The following is a 25267-nucleotide window of genomic DNA, read 5'->3' on the forward strand; positions in this document are numbered from 1 at the left end:
GAAAAATAAGAGTACGATGTGTACTGTGTGTTAACATTTATACCTTCTGAACCAGGTGCAAAGCAGATGTGAAACACTGCTGTTCTGTTTTGATAGCATTTTATTCCCTCTTTAAAAGCATGCAGGTGACAATACACAGTTTTAAAACCAAACTAAAACAAAACCCAAACAACACACAGGAACATTGGTCCCTTATGTTTAAAATGCGGATTAAAACAAAAATGAAACAACAACAACAAAAAAATCTAAAAAAGCCCCAGAGCACAATATTGAGTCCTTTAGTCCTTGAAAAATAGGTAGAGAACTTTCAATAATGCAAAATCACCTTGAAAACAGAACTTGGAAGCACTAAAAAAAAAAAACAAACAACACACCGCCAAAAATCAATCACCTCTGCAATACACTTACTTCCATTTGCTGGATGAATCTCGTATTTCATTGTTTTACATTATTTTCCAAACAACTGCACTGCTTTATTGCATGTTATTCAGATGCTGAGCAGAAAATAGTAAACTTGAACAGTAACCTTGATGAGACATTAGCTTTCCATGCTAGGTCTGAAACTTTATTACATTTCAGCATACATATTTGTAGAAATTATGACACTTTAAGGTTATTCCTTCAAGTACTACCAAAATAGTTATGTAAAAGGTACAAATCACGCTATTCCATTCCCAAAAATGTTCACATTGTAGGTTAATGATTTAAGCATAGCAACTGAAGCATAGGGCACTGCCCAGAGATTAATTTGCCTCTGAGGGGAGTATGCAGCCTCAGCTACAGTCAAGAGCCTTGCAACTCTGCAGGTGGTCGCCATTCCCACCAAACAACCTCACCCACTCTTTTCTTCATCTAAAAATGAACAAGAAACACATGAAATTTTGAAGACAAGTTGTGGGTTTTTTTTCCAGACACTGTGCTTCCAAGCTTCTTAGGAATGAAAGGACCTTGTGTTTTAGAATGAGTCAAACTTCTTGAATCACACTGCACATTGCAAATGAATCATTTACAAATTTACGGTTTGTTTTTTCTGTTGTCAGAAAAAAACAAAATTATGAATCAAATCTTCTTTGAAAGGCAGCAGAACAAACAGAAGCCTTTAAAATATTTTGGACAGAGATTTGAATACCTGTGACTATATCTGAGTTAGTTTTACTCTGCTGTGAAAATCTGATCACCCAGATACATTTTTCAATTGCCTTCTTCACAAAATTTTAATCATACAGTCAAATAGTGCTGGCTATTTGCTATTAATTCAAGACTTTTTCCCCCCTCTCTCATTTCTTTATGTCTTGCAGGAAACCATGGTAAATCTTTATATCTATTCTCAGTGGAAAATTCATCCTCCAAGACCAATCCTAAGCATATAAAGAACTGGAGATCCAATATGTTTTAGGGAGTAGAAGAAAGCAAGTGAGGGTTGAGTAAACAGATCTTCATTGTTCTTGGTTGCTTGGTGAATCACAATAACTCTCTGACAGATGACCAGGCTCATGGGAAGTCTATAGTATTCACATATTTTCAGTACCACACATACAAAAGTGGAATGGGAGATCACCCAGAAGAATTCTGCTGAGAGCAGTGTATTGAAGCCCTCAGCCATGACTCTTCATGTAGGTGCGTCTACTTCAAAGTAGACATTTTGCCAGCTAGAGGCTTCTGTGGAAGCAGTCAGAAAACACTGACATTGTACCTGTGTAACCTACTGCTAAAATTTTTCTTCCATTTCACATTGGCTTGAACACCTATTTTAAAAATATATATATTTTTAACAGAATTTTAGCATTGCCTTTTGATGAAATTTAGTTCTAAGACTCTCTAATGGGGGTAGGGACAGGACAGGACTCATATCTCTGAACCTCTCGGTTTTACTTACATGTTTGGCTTATTCTCTTTACAACTTTGTTGATTGACCGTTGAATCCACTGAAGCTCATTGCTTTCGCTGGCCTCTCATGATTTATTCTGCTTGCTTATTACTCCTTTGAACTGCCTTTTACATTCTGCAAAAACTAATTGCGTGACGATGTAGACTTGGCTGCATAGGCCTGTTCTCTTGGCAAGACACCATTCAGCATTATCGCCATTTTTCCTCCCTTTAAAAAACCCCTCAGAAAACAAGCAGCTTCTGGTGTGTCTATTAACAAGAGGAAGATAAAGTTACTCATTTTTTCCCCAGGACAACTGGAGATGTCTTAAGACCAGTGTTCTTCTGGTTACTGATGATTCTTGATACTTCACTCATGTGATACTTTACTAATGATTCTTTGAATCGCTGTGCAAAACCGCAACTGAAATTTCAGGCTTTTATGCAGCACTTTCCTCCTTGTCACAGGCCTTGGTTTGCCTTGATTCCCTTCAGCTAGCAGAAGAGTGCTGGCACTCCCCAGATGGCACTTCATGTGTGGCAGCCCATGCACACTCATACCCCAGGGCCTAAAGGACTTTGCTTGTTCATCCTCTTTCCAGCGCATGTCTACCCTCACTCTCCACAGATAGAATCAGAGAATCATAGAACCATTTAGGTTGGAAAGGACCTTTAAGATCATCGAGCCCAATCATTAACCTAACACGACCAAGTACAGCACTAAACCACGTCCCTAAGCACCACATCTACCTGTCTTTTAAATACCTCCAGGGATGGAGACTCAACCACTTCCCTGGGCAGCCTGGTCCAATGCCTGACTACCCTTTCTGTGAAGAAGTTTTTCCTAACTTGAGGCCGTTGCCTCTCGTCCTATCACTTGTTACTAGGGAGAAGAGACCGACGCCCACCTCGCTACAACCTCCTTTCAGGTAGTTGTAGAGAGCAATAAGGTCTCCCCTCAGCCTCCTCTTCTCCAGACTAAACAATCCCAGCTCCCTCAGCTGTTCCTCATAAGACTTGACCCTTCACCAGCTTCCTTGCCCTTCTTTGGACACCCTCCAGCACCTCAATGTCCTTCTTGTAGTGAGGGGCCCAAAACTGAACACAGTACTCGAGGTGCAGTCTCACCAGTGCCCTTCTAATTTTCTCGCTGCGTAACCTCATGACGATCTCCATGGGGTTCAAGTTACTCAGGCCTTAGATGTCATCAAGGTCCAGTGACAGGACCTTGCACAAGCTCCAAGGGAAGCAAACCCACAGAAAGAAGAGCCAGTAAATTCTACATAGTTAAGACAATATCTCATCTTGGAGAAGCAGTGTTATTTCCTGGTAGCATTGAGAATAGCTGAGTTATAGCACTAGGTACTCTTAAGTGCCCTACACCATCAGGCTCTTTCACTTTGTAAGGGGTTTTACACATATAAAATACAGACCTCTGAGGTTTAAAGAATTCTTCTAGTCCTAAAAACATCAGCTTTCATTTTCATAGAACAAATCTGGACGTACAAATAGTTCAACTTGTCTTCCTTTAACATGGGTGCCCATTGACTTTAGGGAATAATTTTTCTTTGTACCTTTAAAATGTCTGTCTATAAAAAAATAGAAGTCCTTTATCGATACAAATTTGTCTAATAACTTGACATCAGAACCCAGCTCTTCCCTGTCCCTTGTAAACATTTCAGATATTTCTAACCTAATAAAGCACATTTTTCCAGTTTCTAAGCTTCAGTGTTAGTGACAGATGTAGACACTAAAAAAGCCCAAAACCCCAAGTTAATTATCCCCAATAAGTCTTATCAGAGCAGCACGAGATCTGCCAGTTGTCATGTCACCAGAAAAAAAATGCACAGCCTTGCACATTTTCCATCTCAACTGCTGCATCCTTAAATCAACTGAAAATCCCACAACTGTTTAAAACTTACATACTCTTTAATGATAAAAAAAGCATTGCCATTAGAGTTGTCTGCATATGATGTCTGGTTTTACATATTCTGGCTCAAGTTATTCTTCTTAGCTACAGCTCTATGCCTCTGTTAGCACCAGTGAGGATTACAGAGATGAAACAAAGACCCTAAATTTGGCTAATGATGCTACTCTGCTGGCAGAACATACTAGACTACCACAGAGACTGACTAATCTTCAAATAACTTAACAATTACTAAATTTATTCTTTTTCTAAACCACGAGGAGGAGATTTGACAAACCCATTTTGTTAATGGATTAGTCTAAAAAAACCTGACAAAATACACTGCAGAAAGAGAACGAACCAGGAACTCTGACACAACGAGATGTCTCAGGAGAATGCAGTGAGGGTGTTTTAAGACAGGCTTTGTTGATACCTCTCTTCACAAAACCCTATCAGGAAGCTAATATTTTTGTTGCCAAACTAAGCTAAGATATTTGATACTGTATTTCCAGAACTCATGCTAAATAGGCTGACCTCATCTGCAGGCTTCCTTAGTTCAGAAATCCACCTACCTCTCGACTACTCAGCAGCTAACACACTTGCATAAACCTCTTACTCCAAGCACAGCATGGAAGTTGCCCAGTATCCCTTATTTCTTCAACCAGTTAGGCACTGAGCATACCCAAAAGTTAAGCCACTTGCGAGACAGACACGGAAATAACATCATTTCCCTAGACGGTAACCAACAAGTGCTGAATTCTCTTCAGGTGTATTTTCAGCAGGGAGCAAGGAGAGCTTTCTTGTCTTAAAATAGCCTGAAAATTGGTAGTTTCTTTCTCCAGAGAGATGAAAACTGACCCTTAGCTCCCCTCAGGCACAGAAAGGAACTGAACCTGAGTCTACATATGCTCTCATCATTATGTTAATGTCTGAAAGAAAAATGCTGAGGAAAAAAACAGCACCACTGCATTTCCTTTACAGAAAGAGCCTTAAAATACGGCTCCAGGGTCACTACTGATGAAAGCTGTCTACATCTCCCCTCAGGCTGGCTTCTTAAGAAGGATGCAGTGAAGGAATCACATTTTGAGCAGCATTTTTTCCCCAGCTACTTCCATGCAGGCCCATTCCCCCAGTCCTTAAGTTAAGCAGGTCACAAGTAATCATATGATCAAGACACTGCATCCTCAGGGTCAAACAGGTTTCTGGAACACTTTGCAGCTGTCCTAACTGTTAAGTGTTGAAAAGCTCAGCACTTCTAACATCCAGGCCTCTTTTCAGCCCTAGCCTTAAGTCAATCAAGTCAAAGCACACACTAACAAATTCCAAAGGTGGATTTCTATGACTGTACCAGAGTCAAGACACTACCTAGGGCTCCAAGCTGGTTAAAACCCATAAACAAGTGTCTAAGCTGACTATTGTATCATGAAGTCCCAAGACAAGTCCTAGACTTGAAATTCAACATCAGAAATCATTAGAATACTCTATTCAGTGTCCCTACTTATCTGCTGAGATTTTAGGAGCATTAAAAAAAAAAAAAGTAAGCAAAATCACATTTTCCTGACATGCTGCTTCTAGTAACTTCTACAGAGAAGCCCATGTGTTCTCTACATTATTCTAGGGGGATTAAGAAGGGTGGTACTACAGTAATTAGTGTATCCTTCTATCACAGGTTACTACAGCAAGTTTTATAGAGCTTGGATGCAGAATAAAATAAGGGAAGAGAGACAGGGAGAGAAAAAAAATCTAGACAGACAATTCCAAGGAAATTAGAGATCTGACATGCCAAAAAAAAATTTATGGTTTCATATAGTCAGAAGGGGGAGGGGAAGAGCCAGGAGGACAGACCCACTACTTTTTCCATTAAAGCATCATTTTGTAACACATTTCCTTTTCTTAGCAGTTATGAACACAGTTTTTCAAGGCATGTTTTTAAACTGTTAGCAAATTTCTGACAACAATCTAAAATTACTATGTCCAAAGGCAGGAAACTTCACAGACAGCAATTCTTTCTGAATATTGCACTGAATCATCTTTATTTTTTCATTGACAAATTCCATGTTGTTAATAGGTGTTAATCACAACTTCATCAGTATGCAGAGTGCCTTCTATTGTGTGGCTGATTACAGGTAATTTGGCAGCTGTTATAATGTGTTAGCTGCTTCAGCAATGTAGAATATATAATGACAGCTTTACTTTCTGAATTTTTATTTAGTCACGAACCTCTCCCTACAAACATTCAGTACAGATGAAAGCAAGTCATGATGCTCTGGTATTAATGGGAAAAAGAAGCAGCATGGTGTGTTTTACAAGTAAATAGGATGAGGTAGTCTGGGTCATCTGATCAAAAATCAGTCTTGAGGGCTGAAATTAGGGGTTTGCAAAGGTGGTTTGAAGTCACAGCAACTGGAAACCACGATCCTATAGTCTGTCTGATGTTGACTGTATGAGATAAACCCACAAGGTACCTAAAAGGAGAACGAAGGCCCCTGTAATAACTCGTATTTTATCCCTGCAAAGTAACTAGGAATTGAAACATAGAGGAGAACAAAGAAAACAAGGGAAACAAAATAATGTGTGGCTTTGCCTTAATCTGCTTACCAATTTGCAAAATACAGGAAATTTGTTGTTTTACAAATTGCCTGGTTAAACCATATACTTCTCCTGTGTATTTAAATACATTCTAATGGAAACTAGTTGTATTTTAGCTTTGGTCTATGCTAAAACCAAAATAATTTGTCATTTTCTTATCAGTTTATATTACATTCATTCAGAAAGGAATTGAAACACACTCCAATTCATTTACTCTAACCATTTAGCTCTGAAAGGATATTTTGCCTTTCTAATCGTATGATTATAGAACACGTTAATTTTGCATGAGCTCTGTACATGAGCAGGACATTGAGTAGCAGAGTAGGTCAATCTTGAGGGGGAAAAAAGTAAACTAAATGCAACTACTTTGTTTTTTCAGCACTTCAAAAGAATTATTAAAATAAGCATGAGGTGCTGAAGGTTGCACTTATAAATGTCATTACATTCTTGATAAAAGGTGCACAGGTTTTCAATCTGTGTTCCCTAAAGCAGTCTATGACTCTCCTTATGGGTTTTTTACTCTTCCCTGCCAAAGTCAAACTTATTTTTAAGTGACTTTTCATGAGATAGCCCCTTACTATAACAGAAACATGGAATGTCTTGCTTCTGTAAATTTAAGTTCTGTTTGGAAGCATTATTGCTTTCCTCAAGTTGCAGAGCAGGTTTAAAGAGAACAATAGTCCCTAAAAATAAACATAATATATAACAGTCTCTCAGGCAATGTCAAATGCAATGGAAAAAGAGTGATGAGAGTTCTCCAACATGAGTTTTAATGAACCTTTTTTCTCTCTTGTGTCAGTGCAAGTATCATTTATTTTTAAAGCAATCGGTCACAGCTTTCTGTTAGAATGATGGCCTCTTGACTGATTTCGTCGAAGTGCAGAACAATAAGGAATAATAATATTCCCAAGCTGGAAGTCAGTAATGAACAAAATTTGAAGTCAGCTAAAATGAAGTACTGTATGAACTTAGCTGTAAAGTATATGGGATATAAGTCTTCAGACAACAGGACATAAGCCAACCACTAACTGACAAGGATTAGGAAGAAATAATTTTCCCTGTGGGCATGTTACTCCATAATCATCCATCACAGGAACTAAAAAAAAAAAAAAAAAATCCTCTCTAACACCTCCTACTAGCCAGGGCTGGAGAGGGGCTGATGAAACTGACACAAAACCAGATTTATCCAACACAAGTTCATATTTTATAAATACACTGTGACTTTATAAATACACTGTGACTTTATAAATATACTGTGACTTTATAAATATACTGTGACTTTATAAATATACTGTCATTGCAAATAAAGTGAAAAAGGCAAATAATTACCACAAAAGCGAATAGTTACAAACAAAAGGCAAATAGGTACAAATAAAAGCTAACCAATGTTTATTAAAAAAAGTTTACATAGTAAAATTAAGTAGTAGTAATTGTTACCTTGTTCCTAATAATGTCCAGATTTTTAAAGTGACTTTTTATAAAACATGGGGAACTTTCCTTGGGAAACCACTGCTTCAGAGGAACTCTAAGGCACAGGCACATTGCTAAGCTATCTGAAGAAGCTCAGTCAGACCAGGTACCTTCAGAGGACTTAAGTAAGAAACAGAAGTACACCAGGCCCACTAGAGCATCTTTCCTAATTGCAAAATCCTTTTGCTCCAGATATGATCTCCCCCTATTAAATGCCTTGTCTTTTTACAATTCCCTGATGCCTGCAGATATACTTAATTACCGTATCACAGAAGGTGTTTGAAATTAGCTGCTTTTGCAGGACCAGGACTGATTCACAGCTTATAACAGCTCAGGGCCTGGTCTAAAAAAAGTGATAAAATGACGGAATTGTGCCGATGAATAAGTAAAGCGAAAGCCCCTATACTGACAAAACACACTTGAAGAGATCACTCAAGGCAGAGACATTCAATAAAGTCTGTAGCGACAACAAATTTTTCTGGTGCATATGAAAAAGTCCCATGCATTGCTCTAATATGGTTTCAAGCAGCATCTTAACCATATACAATTCACTGCCTGGAAAAGAAAACCTAATCATATATGTGATCTTTCTATATAGGTTATAACATCACAAGCTCGCTGGACCCTAGAGTGAGGGCTGGCACTGTCCTATGGAATTTGACTGGGAGAGGGAAGCTGTTAGGTGACAAAAGGACAGGGGTTGTTCCTCACACTTTAAATTTTTTCCCCCCATTTCAGCTAAGAGTACATGAACTGAATCAGAAAAATTCCAAGACCGACAGAAAGAAAAGCCAAATTAGGAGCTGCCGAAGCTTCACCTTGAAAAACATGAGTCTGGTAAACTGGCAGAGCTGCTGAAAGCTGATATACTGCAGCCAGATACCTCATCTTTGCTCCCACCTATTATTACTCCGCAGAAAGACACCACAAGTAAATTTGGCGGCAAAGGTCAAATGATACTTTTTTTTCATATCTATTTGGCTGCTTAGAAGGAAGAGGGAAATTGACAGTTTTCCATAACAGAAATAGTTCAGATTGATTGCTTGGGGAACCTTGAAGATTTAATTTAAGACTGAAAAATACTTAAGCGTGTCACTAACCTGAGTGGAAAACCTCTCTAATTTTTCCGTCAGACAAATTTCTTCATTTTCCTCTCCAGGAGGAACAGTACAAGAATGACACCATGTAGATGGAGGTGTAAGATAATCACAGCTATCTTATCCTAGGAAAAAGGCACATAAGTAGCCAGCTCCCTGCAGCATCTACCAGAGAGCGAAGAGCCTTCAAGAAACCATTGTAAGGTAAAGCTGAGCAGTAACATCAGTTACACAATCATTATTAGTCATCTGGTTCTTATGTATCACTCTCTTCATCTGCAATTGAAAACTGCTTTCCAGAGGAAGTTTTCCTAGCTGCATCTGAAACGTAAGGGAAGCTAATGACAGAAAGATGAAGTGATAAGCTAGACACTGAAGAGGGACTGAAGAGTCATGCACAGAGCCTCAGTCACCTAGGGAGAGGCCAGTACTTGGTCATTCACACTACTTCCCAGCAAGAAATGGATTTGATATTTGTAAAAAGGCATGTGTCTTATGCCAACTTAGCTTCTCGGGAAGAATATTGCTTATTCTCATTTCAATACATTTAAGCAAACAAAATTATCTACAGATACTGCGTGTCAGTTTTAAATCATTCTCCAATGTAGCTATACTTTTCCAACACAGTCGTCTACTACTAATTTTTATGCAAAATAACCATGAGCAAATATAGCATGGTAAGATGTTGGCAAGCCTTGATCCTGTGAAATCTCTATTTCAATTTTCTGTTACACAACTGTCTGTTGCCACATTTTCTAACCTTTGAAATAAGCACGGCTTTTCATACTAGATAATATTTTCCTTTGAGAATGAATACAATATGAACACAGTAATTGGTTTGTTTCTACCTGTAGGCTATCTAGTCACAATGTGAGAGTTTGGGTTTTTTTTTTTTTAACATATACACTAAAAAAAGCCTACTGCTATAAAAATTACTAGTTTTTCTATCTCTTTGAAAGTCTAAATCATCCTTGTTTATAGTTCAAAACAAATTCATAAACCAACAAGAGTTCACTCAAATTTTGCTCGGAAAAAATCACATCCCTGAAATCACTTGGAAGAAAGGCTGCTGTTCAGATACATACAAATCTCCTCCACGCATGAGTTACAGTGAATATCATATCTGAATTATATTTCAAACTCATTAATTAAACCACGTGCTAACTACTGATCTTTATTTCATGAAGAAGATGCATCCCTTTTTTAAGCTTATCTTGGATTTACTTTCAAAAAAAATTTATTTTTTCCAAAGTCATATATTTATTATTTCTAATACATTCTTACGTTTTGTTTTCTCTTCCAAACTGGAAGGTTTTGGGTTCACGCTTTTCATTCTGTTTGCTTATAGAGTACCAAATAAATTGTTGGCATTTAACATTAACTATGTCAGGGTGAAAACACTGTATGCAGGACTGTTAGCAACCATCAGCTCAAAACCACAGGTTTTTTAAGTCTTCATAAATATGGCTTTAGTGAGTAAAAGCCTTTCAAAAAACAGTTACATTGTTAGATTAATGCTACTTGATCTTATTTTTAAACCTCTAAGAGCTGATATTTTTATAGGCTATTATTAGGTTAACTGCCATACTAACTGATTTCTTTTATCCACAGAACAGACTCAGTCATCAGTGGTTCAAACTTCTCCCTCAGCCATTGCTTTGGAATATCACTTGTACGGATGAAAAAAAGGGTTTGGGGTCCACGCCTTCCAAGCCCTGGCCTCCTGACAGATTTTCTTCAGATGACTGTGATGTTGCCTAGGGTTTGGTAATACCTATTATTGCTAGGGTACTTCATTGTGTACATCAATTTTCAAAATGTATTTTGAAAACAGCAGGGATAATGAAGATTTGAGAGGTTGCTTGGAGCACAAAAGAGGACATGAAAGAAGGTACAAAGGTTGATGCTGGAAACAAGTCAAAAGAAACTGCCTGACAGATGGCATCCCAGAAAGGAAGGACTCTATGGTAAGATTCAGATATGAAAGAGAAAAGTCAGTCCAGACGGTGACTGACAGCACTGATTACAAAACTCAGTTCCCACTGAAGGCAATGGGAGCTTTACTCCAGTAATGAGGATGATGGCAATGAAGACTATTTTTTTGAAAATCCTGTCGTTTTGCTACGAAATACTCTGGAAGCACTTGTGTAATTCTAAAATTCAAGCCCTCACACCTGGTCAACAGTATAGTTGATAATACCACACTGCAACTTGTATATCCAAGCTAGGACTATATAGCAGGCATGTATTTAGGAAAGAGGAAAAAAAAAACAACAAATTTCTACATCATATGTAAAAATGTAGCGCAGGAGCAGGTTTTAGCAAATAAGCACGCATTGCTCTGGGGAGACCTCATTGCGGCCTTTCAATATATAAAGGGGGCTTATAAAAAGATGGAGAGAGACTGTTTACCAAGGCCTGTAGTGTCAGGACAAGGGGCAACAGTTTTAAATTGAAAGATGGTAGATTTAGATCGGATATAAGGAAGACTTTTTTTTATTATGAGGATATTGAGACAGTGGAACAAGTTGCCCAGAGAAGTTGTGGATGCCCCATCATTAAGTGTTCAAGGTCAGGTTGCACAGGGCACTGAGCAATCTAACCTAGTGAAAGATGTCCCTGCCCATGGGAGGGCAGTTGGACTAAGTGATCTTTAAGGTCCCTTACAGCCCAATCCACTCTACAATTCTAAAACTAAATTCCAGGAGAGTTCTTTAAAAACACCTTTTCCATCTTAGACGTACTGCTTTGCATTAGCAACTTCACATTATGCTATTCACTTTAAAAAAAAAAAATAAAGTTAAAAAAGAGAGATGAGCTTTTATCTTCACCAGTTACTGTCAGCAAACTGTTAAGTGGTGTTCTGGTAAGCACCTGGCAAATCCCTGACCAGCTCAGCCTATAGAATCCTAATGAGTAAGGTTTCCTGTAAGTAACCTCTACTGAGGCAGGGAGAGAAAGAAAAGATTTTTTCTTTATTCTTAGCTGGTTAAGATACACATTCCTGTGGTAGATTCTATTCATATTGAAATCCAAAATACAGCCTTGATATCAAACAAAGTTCAATACCAGGAAAATGGGAACCATTTGGAAATAGCAAAACATCACATTCATATCTATATGTTGCCAAGAATTCAAGTTACAGAGGAATGAGTGTACAGCTCTGCAGATATTCCACAGAGTAATTAAAATATTTTAAGGTCATAGTCTCCTCTTTATATGCAACGTATCAATGTAGGCAAATATTTCCATTCAGTACTAAAAAAAAAAAAAAATTATTTCCCACTCATGTTCCAAAGCCGGGGGTAAAACACGCTTCCTTCTTAAGATTTTCAGCCTAGGGTACTGCACAGACCACCTTGACGGCTACATCACTTCACATTTAAACACTGCCTGACATCACGCTCTGCCCAGCCATGGCAAACATGATTCAGGGAGGCCACCCCAAGACCTGCATCAGCATATTACCAAGCGTCAATGCTGCTAATGTCCACAGTGCCATGGGGAAACCGAGGCCCTCCTCTCCACATGCACTGTTGTTCTTTGGACATCCTCTGCAAAGCCTGTCTCTGGCTACGGACATCAAAAAACACAATGACACGCTGGGAAGCGAAGTAAGGCAGCCCCACTAAAAATCTCCCCTTGGAGCTCAAAGAGCATCACCAAGCTGCAGTTTCCACACCAAAACATCCTGAACTACTCAGTCCTTCCAACCTTCAGGCTGCAAAGGAAGAGAGAGACTGTTTTGTAACTACAAGTGCAGTAGCATGGGTCTATTAAGCTGGGGGGATATAGAAGGGGTGAGTGCACTGACACCTAACGTGCGATAAGCAGCACCCGCATCTCGCTAACTTTTCCCTTCATATCAAGAGACAAGCCTGCTTTCTCAGAGCACTAGTACAAAAAGGTGATCACATGTACAACAGAAGAAAACAAGTTTATAGAGTCTCCTCTTGAGAAGGAGCCTCAGTTTGATACATAAAAATATGAAGCATGCTTTATTCACACATTTTTCAATTCACTACAACATTAAAATTCCACAGGTCATGTTTGTACGATGCAGTTAGCATAAAACTAAGAGCTTACTGCAATCAAAATAAAATATTCCTCACTGGCACTACTTCAATAATTGACCTAACCCGGGGTCATTTTAAAACAGTTTAAAATGCATCATTAATCCAGGGTATTCCAAAGCAGCTTTACTAATATGCAATAATAAATCAGAACAGAGAAGCAAGGTTACAGTTAGCATGCATTTAAAAAAAATAATAATATGATAACAATATATACCAGAGATGCAGATCAGAGCAACATGAAAGAGAAAGCATAGGTAGCATGATAGCAACATAACTTGGAATGTCCAGAAATATATTTGATAGGATTTATTTTCTTTATTCTTCTCCTGGCCGTACATTTTCCTTTCCTTCATGTTACCTTCCTGTCACTTCCATCCTAACACTCTGGCAGCTTCTCACTCTCCATTATCATTAAAAGAGAGTAGCTGGTCTCTCTACCAACCAGATCAGCAAAACAGAGGTTAATCTGCAATATGAAAAAGGTTACTAACTGGAAGAGAAGGTCAGTCGTTTGATTACTTTAGATCACAGAATGTCAGGAGGAAAGCAGGTTAGCAAAGTATATTGCAAAAATGGCAGTCTCGGACAAGTATTTTTTTGAACAAATGTGTATGGTCTCCTAAAGAAATGCATATGAGAGTCCATTGTCCAAAGAGTCGAAACAACTAACAGGAAAGACTGGAAAGAATCAAGCGTATAAATTAAACGAGCCAACATCTTTATTGCCTACATATTTCAAGACTTAGAAGTAGAGAGGAAAAAAAAGTTCAGTAGATAGTCTGAAGTTACCAGTGCTCAAAAACTGAACATAAAGCCAGCCTACATACAATCTGTGCATAAAGAGGGGAGACAAAAACAAACCAAAAAAATCCACATTTATTGGAAAAAAAAATGGAAAATGCCAAAGACACTGTAGTTTGTACTGAATTTATACCCATAAACATACGGTTTTCCATGTATTTGCATGGTGTTTTCAGAAAATCATTCCACTCCTCGTAAGACTGTTAGGGCATGTTACATTAAGAAAAATAAACTCCCTCTCCCTGTAGGAAGCAAAGATTGTCTCCTCACCTCCTCCTGCCCATAAACAAACATACACGTCTGTATGTATACACGTGTGTGTACACAAAAAAGAGGAAAAACTCGAAGCCCACACTAATAATAATTTCTGAAGAATCTAGCCTACTAACAATTTCTTTAAAATGTATTGAAGAGTCTCAATTCACTGAATTTTAGTTTTAAAATCAATTCAGCAAGATTTTACTCTCATAAGTCACAGGACAAACATTTCTACAACACAAGAAAAAGGCAGGTTTTTCCAAGACCTCTGTCTGAAGGGTTTACAATGTACACAGGCAGTAAATACACGTGTCCTGGGCTTGATCTCCTGCATTCCTTTGTCATGCACATCCATTCCAGATGTACAAGCAGGTTGCTGCTTAGCATGATGCCATCTCCATTTCGCTTCTCTCAATATAAAATAAAATTTTTCTTCATTGCTTCTGAAGGAGACATCTGTTGTGCGTCTTGAGCATTTGGAGAAAAATTTCTCTCTCACTTGTTCATACTGAAGCTGCTTCAATGAAAACACCTTCATCTTCAGTGACTGCACTATTACTCCGTGTGGGGTCAGCATATGAACCGCAGCACTTGGAATTTCTGAGTAGTAATTTGCTGAGATACCACCTTAGTTTTTATAAAAAGCAAGTCTCACGTTAATAACAACTCTTTGTCAAGCAGTTTCTCTCTACGCTTTGTATATGGATGGCTTAAACGTCTCGGCATCTTTACTGCTCTTGGTGCATCCTCTCCTCACCAAGAGACAGGGAAGATGGGGAAAGATCACATAAGGTAGTGGACCGTGTTTCCAGTCAGATTTATTTCCCACCCCTCTGCAGCTTTGTTGCTTTCCCTGAGGGAGCTCCAGAAGCTCCCTGCCCTCCTCTGCAGCCCCTCCTGCACACATGGCATCTCTGTTTGCAGTGCTCAAGATGCCAGCTTTCAGTTTTGTTTTTAAATTCCATTAGTATATATAGGCAGTTGGTGCAGGTGAACACAATTTCACTTTCATGTTAGCAAAGCATAGGCTAATACACATGTTCTGGCACGGCCTTCATTGGGCTTGTATCTCTTAAATGGATTACTTTAGGGAAAACGGAGAGATAAAACCACTCTTCTCTCGGACCGCTATATAGATCAAGAAGTAATATAAATCAAAATAAAATCTGACCATCATTAGGAGGAGGGACTCCATATACTTGGAGAAATTCCCACCGCTTCTCAATCATTGGGATTTATGTAAAGGATGCCCTTATGTTGCAAAAGACTTAATCTGATGTGAAACACAGGTTAAATATACTGCAGGAATATTTCGCTGTGAGGCTTTTGCATGACATTTTTGAGTTTTCTGCTAATTTTTTACAGCCATCCCAAGTACTTTTTATGTCTATGTATGCTGTGTGTCTAACAATTTTGTAACTTTAGTGGAGAATTCATTACTTAATATCATAAAAGTTCTGGATTTACATTTTTATACTGGTGTTATAATTGCAAAATTTGATCAGCAATTTGACTATCACTTTAGTTTATGTTGAGCAATTCTGGAAAAACAACTTCCATTCAAGTCTGTCATTCATTTTGTATCCATATCAAATGCAACTTAAAATGTAGTCATCTATCAGAGCCTGAAAAATAGCAATATATTTCTTGTAGGATGGCATTAATGTGTCTTTTCCATGCATTCCCTATGCTAATGTGAAACTACCACTCTGTAGAAAAAGCAATCTAAAAATTTGCAAGGTTCAAGCAATCCAATATAATAATTTACCCAGCAATCAAACGAGATATCAAAAACATTAAAGAAGCTGAAATGTGTTTTTCCCCAAAAGAAGAACAAACAAAAAGGAGATAAAGACGCAAGAGATGGAGGTGTGCTGCTATGTGTAAAATAAGAGGGCTTTCCCCATTGAAGGACCACAGTAGATAGTTTGCCTCTCATGTAAAAAAAATATATATATAAAAAGCAAACTATTGCATTAAACCACGTATTACATTCTGTGCAAGACGGATGATTCAGAGCTGGTGAACCACTGAAAGATACTGGTTCCGCACAAGATTTGGTACAGTTTAGTGTCTCTTCTCAAGTTATCTAGCTCTGGCTAACTCCTGCTGCATCCGTGCAGGCTTTGCTAGGCACTGGCAAAATTTTGCCAAGGGTATAGTTAATCTGTGCAGAAGAGATATTTCAGTTGCCACTATCTGTTGGAGCTAACTCGTGTGTGTGGGAATCTCTCAAATCTCCCAAGTACATGTGCACTTGTTTGACCTTGCCTTCTCCGACACAACCACATAAAGCTTCAGCAGCATTACCCAAAACTTACATTACAAGCAGAACTTATAGCCCAGGGATTGGATGACAAAACAGAAAAAACAAACTGCCTGTGACAGACAATTATCCTATCTAATGCAAAACTGGGAGATTTTAATCACAGTGAGGCAAAAACATATAGGATAAAATACTTATCTCACACTATAGAAGCTGTTAACATTGCAGGAATATACGTGCAGGGCCTGTATTTCCCAGACATTGGCTCTGAACAGAGACACAGGGAGCCCTTGCTCTTCCCCGTCTTCATCTATAAACAGAACTTGTCACAGGCTGGCTATAAAATGTTCTTGCTTGTACTAAACATTTGTTTGCATTCTCCTAGTACTTAATTTATGGAAAACGATTTCCAGAGAGCAACAATAAGTAAACAGGCTAAAATTTTCTAAACAAACTCATCTGTTATTCTATTTTAAGTACAAATATGAAAAATTATGCTTCTTTACGCAAATGAGCACCTTAAGTTAGTCTGATAAATCTACACTTACACACTTCAGCGAGCAATCCAATTTCTAAAGAACCCTGTATTAACACTGGTATCCTGACCAAATTCTAGTTCAGATAATTACTCTGCCTAGCTAAATCTCTTAGCAGTATCGCATCCTGTCATAAACTGCTGTATAGCACAGAAGTAAACTGTTAATCGCCACTGCATCTTAAGCATGGAATCAATGGTTTATCGCTGATGGATGAAACATTTAAGTTGTATGGGCCAGATTTTCCAGTCTACTATGTCCAATTTGCACTGTAAATTTGGAATTTAAAAAAAGAAAAGACCTTGCAACCTGGAAAAGTGTAGGAAACTGCACTGGACATGGTAACTCTTAGCTGGCACAAACCTGACAAGTTCCAGGGCACTGCATGTTCACGGCACTGCCAGATGTCACCAATCTCCAAACTCCTTGTTGCTGCAGCTCTCATGGGGGTTACTGCTCACATGGTTCTGAAGAAGACATGCAAATATTCTTCAACTACTTCAGGGAAATGTCTGGCAGATAGGCTTAAACTGTTGTGGAGGTGGTTTCAGATGATCCAATGAAGCATCTGTCAAATGTCATTATGTCCTGCCACCAGAGATTTGGCTGAAAAATTCAGGCATTGGATGGTAACCAACAGCTGGAGGTGACAGGGGGAAAGGGATGCTGTAGTTATCCATTAAATCTACATGTGGCTAGATGAAAACCTCATATTTCAGCTAGTGACTACTTCCTAGAGTGAGGGCAGAGGTCTTCAATAAACAGGATCTGACCAGGAGAAAGAGAGGATAGGAAATTCCATCAATAAGTTCTGCCAAGAGATCTTAAAATAGCAGCATAAGATAACACCGTCCCTGTGAAACAGTACCTTGAACAGCAACATGGCAGCTCTGACCCTGCAGAGTACAAACATCCAGAAAAGAGTGGGATATTGTAGCCTATGTATTTCTATGTTAGCTGCACATACACCTCACCATTTTTATTCCTACAATTCTCTTAATAGATTGCTATTAGTCTGGCAATTAAATAGCTGACTTGAATCACCAGGTGTTTGCGCAGACTTGGAGTCACATCATCTTCTCTCTGAAGTAAGATGTGTGAAAATTATGGAAATGAAGGTGAAGAATTTGAAAGAGAAGCATGAAATCCTGTTAAATTCCTGCAATAGATTTTCTTCCTCTCCTTTACCTCTTGAGCAAACCTCCTCAAGTAGGTCTCTTCTATAGCGTTTTTTCATACAGAGAAGGGAAAGGATTTCTCTGTTGAAGACATATTTTGAGAAAGATTACCCAGCCAAGCCCATCACCCAGTGAAACTCCTCCAAATGTGACAATTGTCAAAACCAGTTTGAAACCAATGAATCACAATAGAGCTTGACCTTAAAAAACAGTTTACACTGGAATTCTCAGAAAGGAGTTGGTTTAGCAGGTTGACGTCTCCTAATAAAGCCTTTTCACATTTCAAAGAAACATTAAAAAACTGGGACTGCTATTTCCTTCAGTCAGCGTAATTTGGTCTCTTGACAGTGAGGAACATTTATGATAGATATAGGATTTTTAGCTTGCGATTCCTGAGCTGCATTGTGTTTAACTTGTCAACCTCTGAGTTAATTTTTTTCAGCCTTATTTAAAGTAAACAAACATGTCTGCTCCTGGCCCCAATCCATTAAAATAGTTAGCATACACTCAGTTTTGCTGAAGTCAATTGCTATAAATCTGTGCATCAGCATAATGCTAGACAAAGACCATAAGTAACCTGTCTGAGCATTAAAAAAAAAAAAAAAAAGAAAGAAAAGCTGAATTGCTCTTTCTTCTATATGTGAACAGACACCTGCCTACACACATGGTTGCATCTCCACTGAACAGCACGTGCAGTGGCACGGTGCAGTCTGGCTCCCAACTGGGATGCACCCATGGTACCACTGCACTTCCCTGGACCCAAACACAAGAGCTACATTCCCTGCACAAGGAGATGAGGAATTTTAGGAAAGCAGTGAGCACCATGTCCCAGTGAGGGGACAAAACACAGCTTGGGTATGCTCCCCTAATCAGTGAGCAATCTTGCATCCCACTGCTTCAATAAGGCCATGGAGTCCCCATCATCGCAGTGGCCTTTCTGCAAGTCCAAATGTTGGCGTGCACAGAGGTTTCTTGGATTTGTGTTTTGATTTGGATTAATCTGAAATGACTGTGCTTTTAAAAAAAAAAAAAGGTAACTACACACAATAATATTAGCTGAAATGCAATACAAACACTGAGTTAAATGGAAAGAAAACTAAATATAGAAACCAGTCCATTTTATCCTGTAAGATATACTCTGTTTAGTAACATTCCTGAAAATTGATAGGTATTAAATTAACCACAGGAGGGCTCCCTCTGGTATACTGAATACAACAGAAACATACTGTTAATTGCCAAAAATAATATTGCATCTTAAAAGTAACAAAGGTTTTAGACCGCAAACGATATTTTCCTCAGTAGGCTCCAATATATACAGGGGAATAAAATTATACATGAACAATTCAGATAAAGAAGTGAATTACAGAAGTGTTAACTGTATGACTGTTAAATACTTAAATGGCAAACGCAGATTGCCAATGCACTGTATTTTAAAACACTAAGCTTTGTTTTGCCATGCCATGTATAGGGGCTCTTGGAGCCGACACACTGGCACAGCAATGAGCAGGGCTGTAGAATAAAAGAGGATTGAACACACCAGGTCCCAGCTGCTGCTCTGGGGAGAGAAATGAGGACTTGCTTGGAACAGCACATGCATAGAAAGCGAGAAACTGAGCATAGAAAGTGAGGTTTCATTTTATCAGTATTTTTAATGGTCAGCCATGCACTCTCCCAAAATAGTAAAAATTAATGTCAGCAATAGTCGAGCAGTTACTTTTGTACACTTGGGCCTGTTTGTCACTCCATACTTTATTTACTCGTCTGTTAAAGAGAAACAAAACTCTCCTGCCTCACAAGTTTGTGGTGAAAGCAAGGTAAGTAACTGAGAGAGCGGAACTAAATACATAGGTAACTGACAGTGTCCTGACAGTGCAATCATAGGAAACAGGTGTCTATTTGTGTCCTACCCAAGCCATACTTAGTACAAGATTTTGTAGCTGTTGAAATCAACTGGAAAAGTGAGGGAAATACAGCTAAGTGGGAAAAAAAAAAAAAAAAAAAAAAAAGATTCACTTTCCAGATGCAGCTTTTATGCAGCTCCAGAAACAGAATTCACCAACCCAAGCTTTGTACTTCACTGGCACCAATAGTGAGTAAACAGAGTTAACTATCCTGGAACAATTATGGTTATCAGAACCTGTGTACTAAACAGTAGGAAACATTGCACTTTGGGGTAAATTTAAATTTTCACCTCTTTCACAGACTTCAGAAACTAATCACTGTTTGCAAGACAGATTTCAGGCTGAAACTGCTTCTGGATTCAGGAGCACAAGTTAGTACTTTCACAGCCACCAGGTTTGGCAGGTGGATTTTGTACCTGATTGCCAACTACAATACAGGCCCAGGATTTGTAAGAACTGAGTTCTCCTTATCCTGAGGAGTTCATTTAAATCCGTACCTCACATATTCCAAGAGAAAGACCTAATCATGGGGCTAACCAGACAGAAATACAGAATTCACAGGACAAGGGAAAGAGAGTGCGACTCTACCGCATGGAACAACGCTTTCCCCTGACAGCATGGCTGCAGTTTGGCCTTTGCTCTGGGCACCGTGCATGCACCAAAATAAAAAGGGCCAACACCATTGAGAGCTCCTCCCGCAGAAGTGCCTAAATCAGGAGGTTGAAGTAGCGTGCCCCACCGCGCCAAAGCAGAAGTGACACGAAGCCAGAAGTCTACCTTCTTTCCTTACTTTGCACATCATAAAGCATTTCAGTAATACGCCTACGAATAAGTATTACAGAGCATCTGTGACTAAGAGATGCTGCTGTTCTATCCAGTTTTAAGCGAGGAGATTTGACACCGGGAAGCAGGGAGATGACAATTGAATGAAAAAAGTACCAAATGAAGTTGAAATGCATTAGGGGTTACTTCACTAGACGGCCCTCCTTTCAGCCAACCACACTGGCATCCCATAAAAACGGAAAGAAACATCTCTCACAACACTTTTCACCAAATACCTATATTACAGACACTGGAAAGCTGCTGCAGTAAATCTGGTTCTTTTACATGAAGTTGTTTTTCATATATTGAAAGTATATAAACAGATAAGGATAAAGCCTTACTGTAGCCAAACAAAGTAGCACTAACTTTAGATAGCATCAGATAACCAGGTTTGGGCTAGGATTACATCCTACTGGTTGTACAGCACTGTTGCTTCTCCTCCGCAGAAAACAAAACTGACATTAAAAGTTTTATCAGAATAATTTAGTATATAAAAACCCTGGCCTTGGGATTTTGTCAAAAGAAAAGATCAGACAGGATACTTGTATCACATACATAATATTTCAGTGACTAAAAAAAAAAAAAAAAAAAGACAAAGTTAAACTAGCTGTAAAAACCATAATCAAAACTCAAGGACACCATAATGTGTTAAGGCATTTATAAGACTTTTTTTAAAAAGCAATAAAAATACCCTATTCAATTTCCCTTATTCCCATAGTACAGCAAGGAAGACTGACTTAAAAAGAATTAAACCAGAAACTGATTATATTATTTTTCCTCACGTGTACCACTTTATTGTCAAACTATATTTTATGGAGAGCTTGTTGCTCCACATAGCTCAGAACCTTAATATCTGTACCTTTATCCTTGAAGTTTCACTTGTGATAAACCAAAAGTAAATAACAATTATTGAAATTTAAAGACCAAGTCTATCAAGTTCACAAGTGAAAACCTTAGGAAACTATGATAGGTTAAAAAAAAAATAAGTTTCTATGAAACACTTAGATGTTAATAACGCATATAGAATTAATGTACAGTGATCAAAATCACTAATGCTGTCTGAAATCAGGGTTGTCAATATCAGTTTCTTGTCTTTTAATCTTTCCTAAAGAAGAAAAGCAGAGCTTCTCTGCTCAGAAACAGAATTTGCACAATGACAAAAAAAAAAATACTCTTATGTAACTTATTGCAGTACTATTTTAAAGAATAAAAAAGTCAACTTATTTTGTCACATTGGAAATTCTACGTAGCATTAAAGAGCACAGGTGCCCTCTTCTAGGCACTGGGAATGACACAGTCCCCAGGGGACACTGTTCTACGCATCGATAGAAGATTTTTGCATCGTGGACTGCTTTTGAACAGCTTCTCTGCCTATTGCTGTCAGGATATCAATGCCTCCTCCATCAGCCTGTTATCCCTCCTTCGCTTTGGTGCTGCGGCAAGCAGCTTAGGTGGTGGGAGAAGCTGACAGAGTCCTCATTCACATGGAAGTTTGGGGATGTCTGCTTTAGCAACGAATTGGAAAGTTTAATTTTCAACTAGTCAGAAAATCAGGATTTCACCATGCCATCTCCCCCCAAAAAACCTGAAGAACAGTAACATTAATTTAATTGCGATTAAAACAAAATAAGCATTACTGCCAAGGTCAGAATACCACTAGACACACATTTCACCCACGAGGGTAAAACCAGTTTTCAGCCTATGGCTAAGTCATTGACAGCTGTGCCTCTCTTCCATGGTCAGGACGTACCACAGCAGCCTGACTATACATCGCTGGCTCATGTGCTGACTCCACATACATACCTATGTAACGTAACACAACTTGAGAGTGTATAAGAAAAGTCTGCTGCAGTTTCAGTAGGACTGACCTTTAAACTTGTGTTAAGTCACACTAAGTATTGGGTAACTGAACACCTCAAGGGCAAAGAATGACTGCACTGAATGTTGAAATTCTTGCATCTCCTACTAACTTAATAGGGGGAAGAAAAAGTTATATGTCTATGACACTATTTCACTATTCTAATGTAGTCTTTTATAGTATGACCTCATTTCTAGTGTAGTCTCAAAGACTACACTAAGCATCTCAAAGACTACACTACACTAAGCATCTTCTTACAATTTCCTTTATATTTAAAAGAGTTGAACTCAAACCTTGTATTTCAACCCTTGTTCCTTGTATGCATTTTGTGTTATAACGTGCACATCAAAAGACACAAGTACCATAATCGCATTACTCACCTCTACTTCAACCTGCTATCCTCACTGGGTAATGACATTGCCAACATGACTTCAATTCTGACAGTGATAGTGGAATTACATTAGAGTCAGCTGTAAGGTTCAAAGTTTCATTGCTCATTTTTATTGTTTTCCCATTAAACAGTCCCATTACGGCTCAATTAGTATTCGGGTGGGGAGAAAAGAAAAAAAGGAAAAAAAAAAAAAAAAAGGAAGCTAGTAAAAAGCCCCTTTCAGAGAATCTAGGATTTAAAATTTGCTGGGGTCTCATTAGCAAGTCTCACTAGCCCTTCATGTATGCTCAGCTGCTGACCTCCAAGGTTTTCTTCCACCATTTTATGCACAACTTTAAAAAAAAAAAAAAGTTATTTCCCTTTGAGTGCTATCCACTCATGCTGTGCAGTCTTGAACATTAGAAATTTCATCTTATGTCAAGGCACGTATCTTTAAAGGAGCCGTGCAACAAACATGGAAATCATTACTTGCATTGAATGCCTTAGCTTTCCTAAATCACAAAGTAAATTAGAAACTGCAAAGATTACAGTATGCACCTTGTAAACTAATGACAGACACTTATGATGGTGTATAATTTTCTTTCAGCAGAAATTACTTCCAACTAAAATCTAGCACCTGACACCTACTGCATTTTAAAACAATCGGAAAGATAAAGTAAGCTTCAAATTAAGAAGCTATCCCTAACTTCCTCCTGTAGTAAGAAAGTATCTTCCATTCAGCATATTTCATTAACCAAAGTTACGATACTTTGGAGGACTAACTTCTGTAATGGATAGCTGTATTAGCAAAGAATCAAATATGTTATTGTTCAATTGAAGCTGTTGACTTAAATACATTTAGTATGTGGAAAGTGCATTATATACATGGGTGATGACCCTTGAAATTAAGACTACTAATACACTAAAATGATACATGATGCTAATACATTCTAACATGAAGGTTATGCGAGTGGTAAACAAGCTAAAAGATCAAACAGTCCCATAATTTCTTACTAATGATCTATGAAATATTTATATTATATTTAAATTACACTGACAATTACAATGTAGGCGCATAGCACTGTTGAACAGAACAAATATAAGCTTTGGTAAATAACAGGCAGGCTTTTAAAGCACTGCATTACAACAACTCCCTAAAACTAAACTTCACTTAATGCAGTCATACTGTGATTTATGAGCCATACATAAACCCAGCACGTTGAAGAATAACTTAAGAAAAAAATAGCTTATGTCAACTGCTGTTATTAATAACGGTGATTGAGGAGATTGTAAACTGGAAATATTTAAAAGTTCGTTGTGGCATCAGTCTGACAAGCAGTTACACGCAGCGTAGTTGTATCAGGGCACATTAGTAACATTCAGGAGAGAAAAAGACTGCCAGTTACTTCTGTCGAGTTTTCAACAGAAAGGAAGAGGAAACAAAAAAATCCAGGCGGTGAGTCAGATGGATCCCGAGCAATTTGAGCGGACATACAGCCACACACCAGTTCAAGAAGTATTACAGGTAGGCACATAAATAAAAGTTGCGCTAAAAACTCTCGTAATGGAAATCAAAGACCAGCCTCACCCTCGGCTAACCAGCGAAGCATGCAAGACCCCACGCCCTCCTAATTTCACAGCCAGCTTCTGTGACTGCCCACCCTTGCCCTTCCCGGGGAAACCCAAGCCGGCGGGCTCATTTCTTCGCCCACAACTTTCACTCTCCAGCGCGGAGGCAGGACAGGCGCAGGTGCTGCCGCCTTCCTCTCCGCTCCGCTCCGCTCCTCTCCGCTCCGCTCCGCACCGCGGACCCCTCCGCCGGCGCCAGGCCCCCCACGCACGCAGCCCCGGAGGGGCGAGCGCCGGGGCCGGGCTCCGGGAGGCGGCAGCCAGCCAGCCCGCCGCCCGCCCGGCGGAGCCGGGCAGCGCGGGGCAGCGCTCCCGGGTGGCTTCGCACCTACCTGCGGCTCGGCGGGCTTCACCAGGTGCTTTTCCCTGTAGAGAGACCAGAGGCCGATGTCGGGCAGGAAAATCAGAGCCGCGGTGAAAAGCAGCGTCATTTGCAGAAACCTCTTCTGTTTCCTCTTCATGGCCAAAGCCGGGCTGCTCTGGTGACGGCGGCAGCGGCGGCAGCTACCCCAGCACCGCGGGGCCAGGTCCTTCCCTCCCCGCTGTCCCTCGGAGGGGCCCGGCGCCGCGGAGAAACTTCGCCCGCCCGCCTCACGACCGCCCACCCCGTGCCCGGGCGGGGCCGCCCCCCGCGGCGGCGGCGG

At 39.3% G+C, this 25267-nt stretch overlaps 1 protein-coding gene across 1 annotated transcript in view; it reads right to left on the reverse strand.

Annotated features, from left to right (window-relative positions):
* The window catches only part of GALNTL6 (polypeptide N-acetylgalactosaminyltransferase like 6), a 486847-nt gene extending 461618 nt beyond the window's left edge, over positions 1-25229 (reverse strand). Inside the window, exon 1 of the mRNA XM_087737678.1 lies at positions 24956-25229. Within this exon, the coding sequence (XP_087593804.1) occupies positions 24956-25084 (129 nt within the window). The 5' untranslated portion in view covers positions 25085-25229. The remainder of the gene's footprint in view (positions 1-24955) is intronic.
* Between the last annotated feature and the right edge of the window lie 38 nt (positions 25230-25267).

The sequence above is a fragment of the Nipponia nippon genome, unplaced genomic scaffold (assembly GCF_047370975.1).
Source record: "Nipponia nippon isolate SJK-2023a ecotype South Korea unplaced genomic scaffold, ASM4737097v1 scaffold_6, whole genome shotgun sequence".
NCBI lineage: Eukaryota > Metazoa > Chordata > Aves > Pelecaniformes > Threskiornithidae > Nipponia > Nipponia nippon.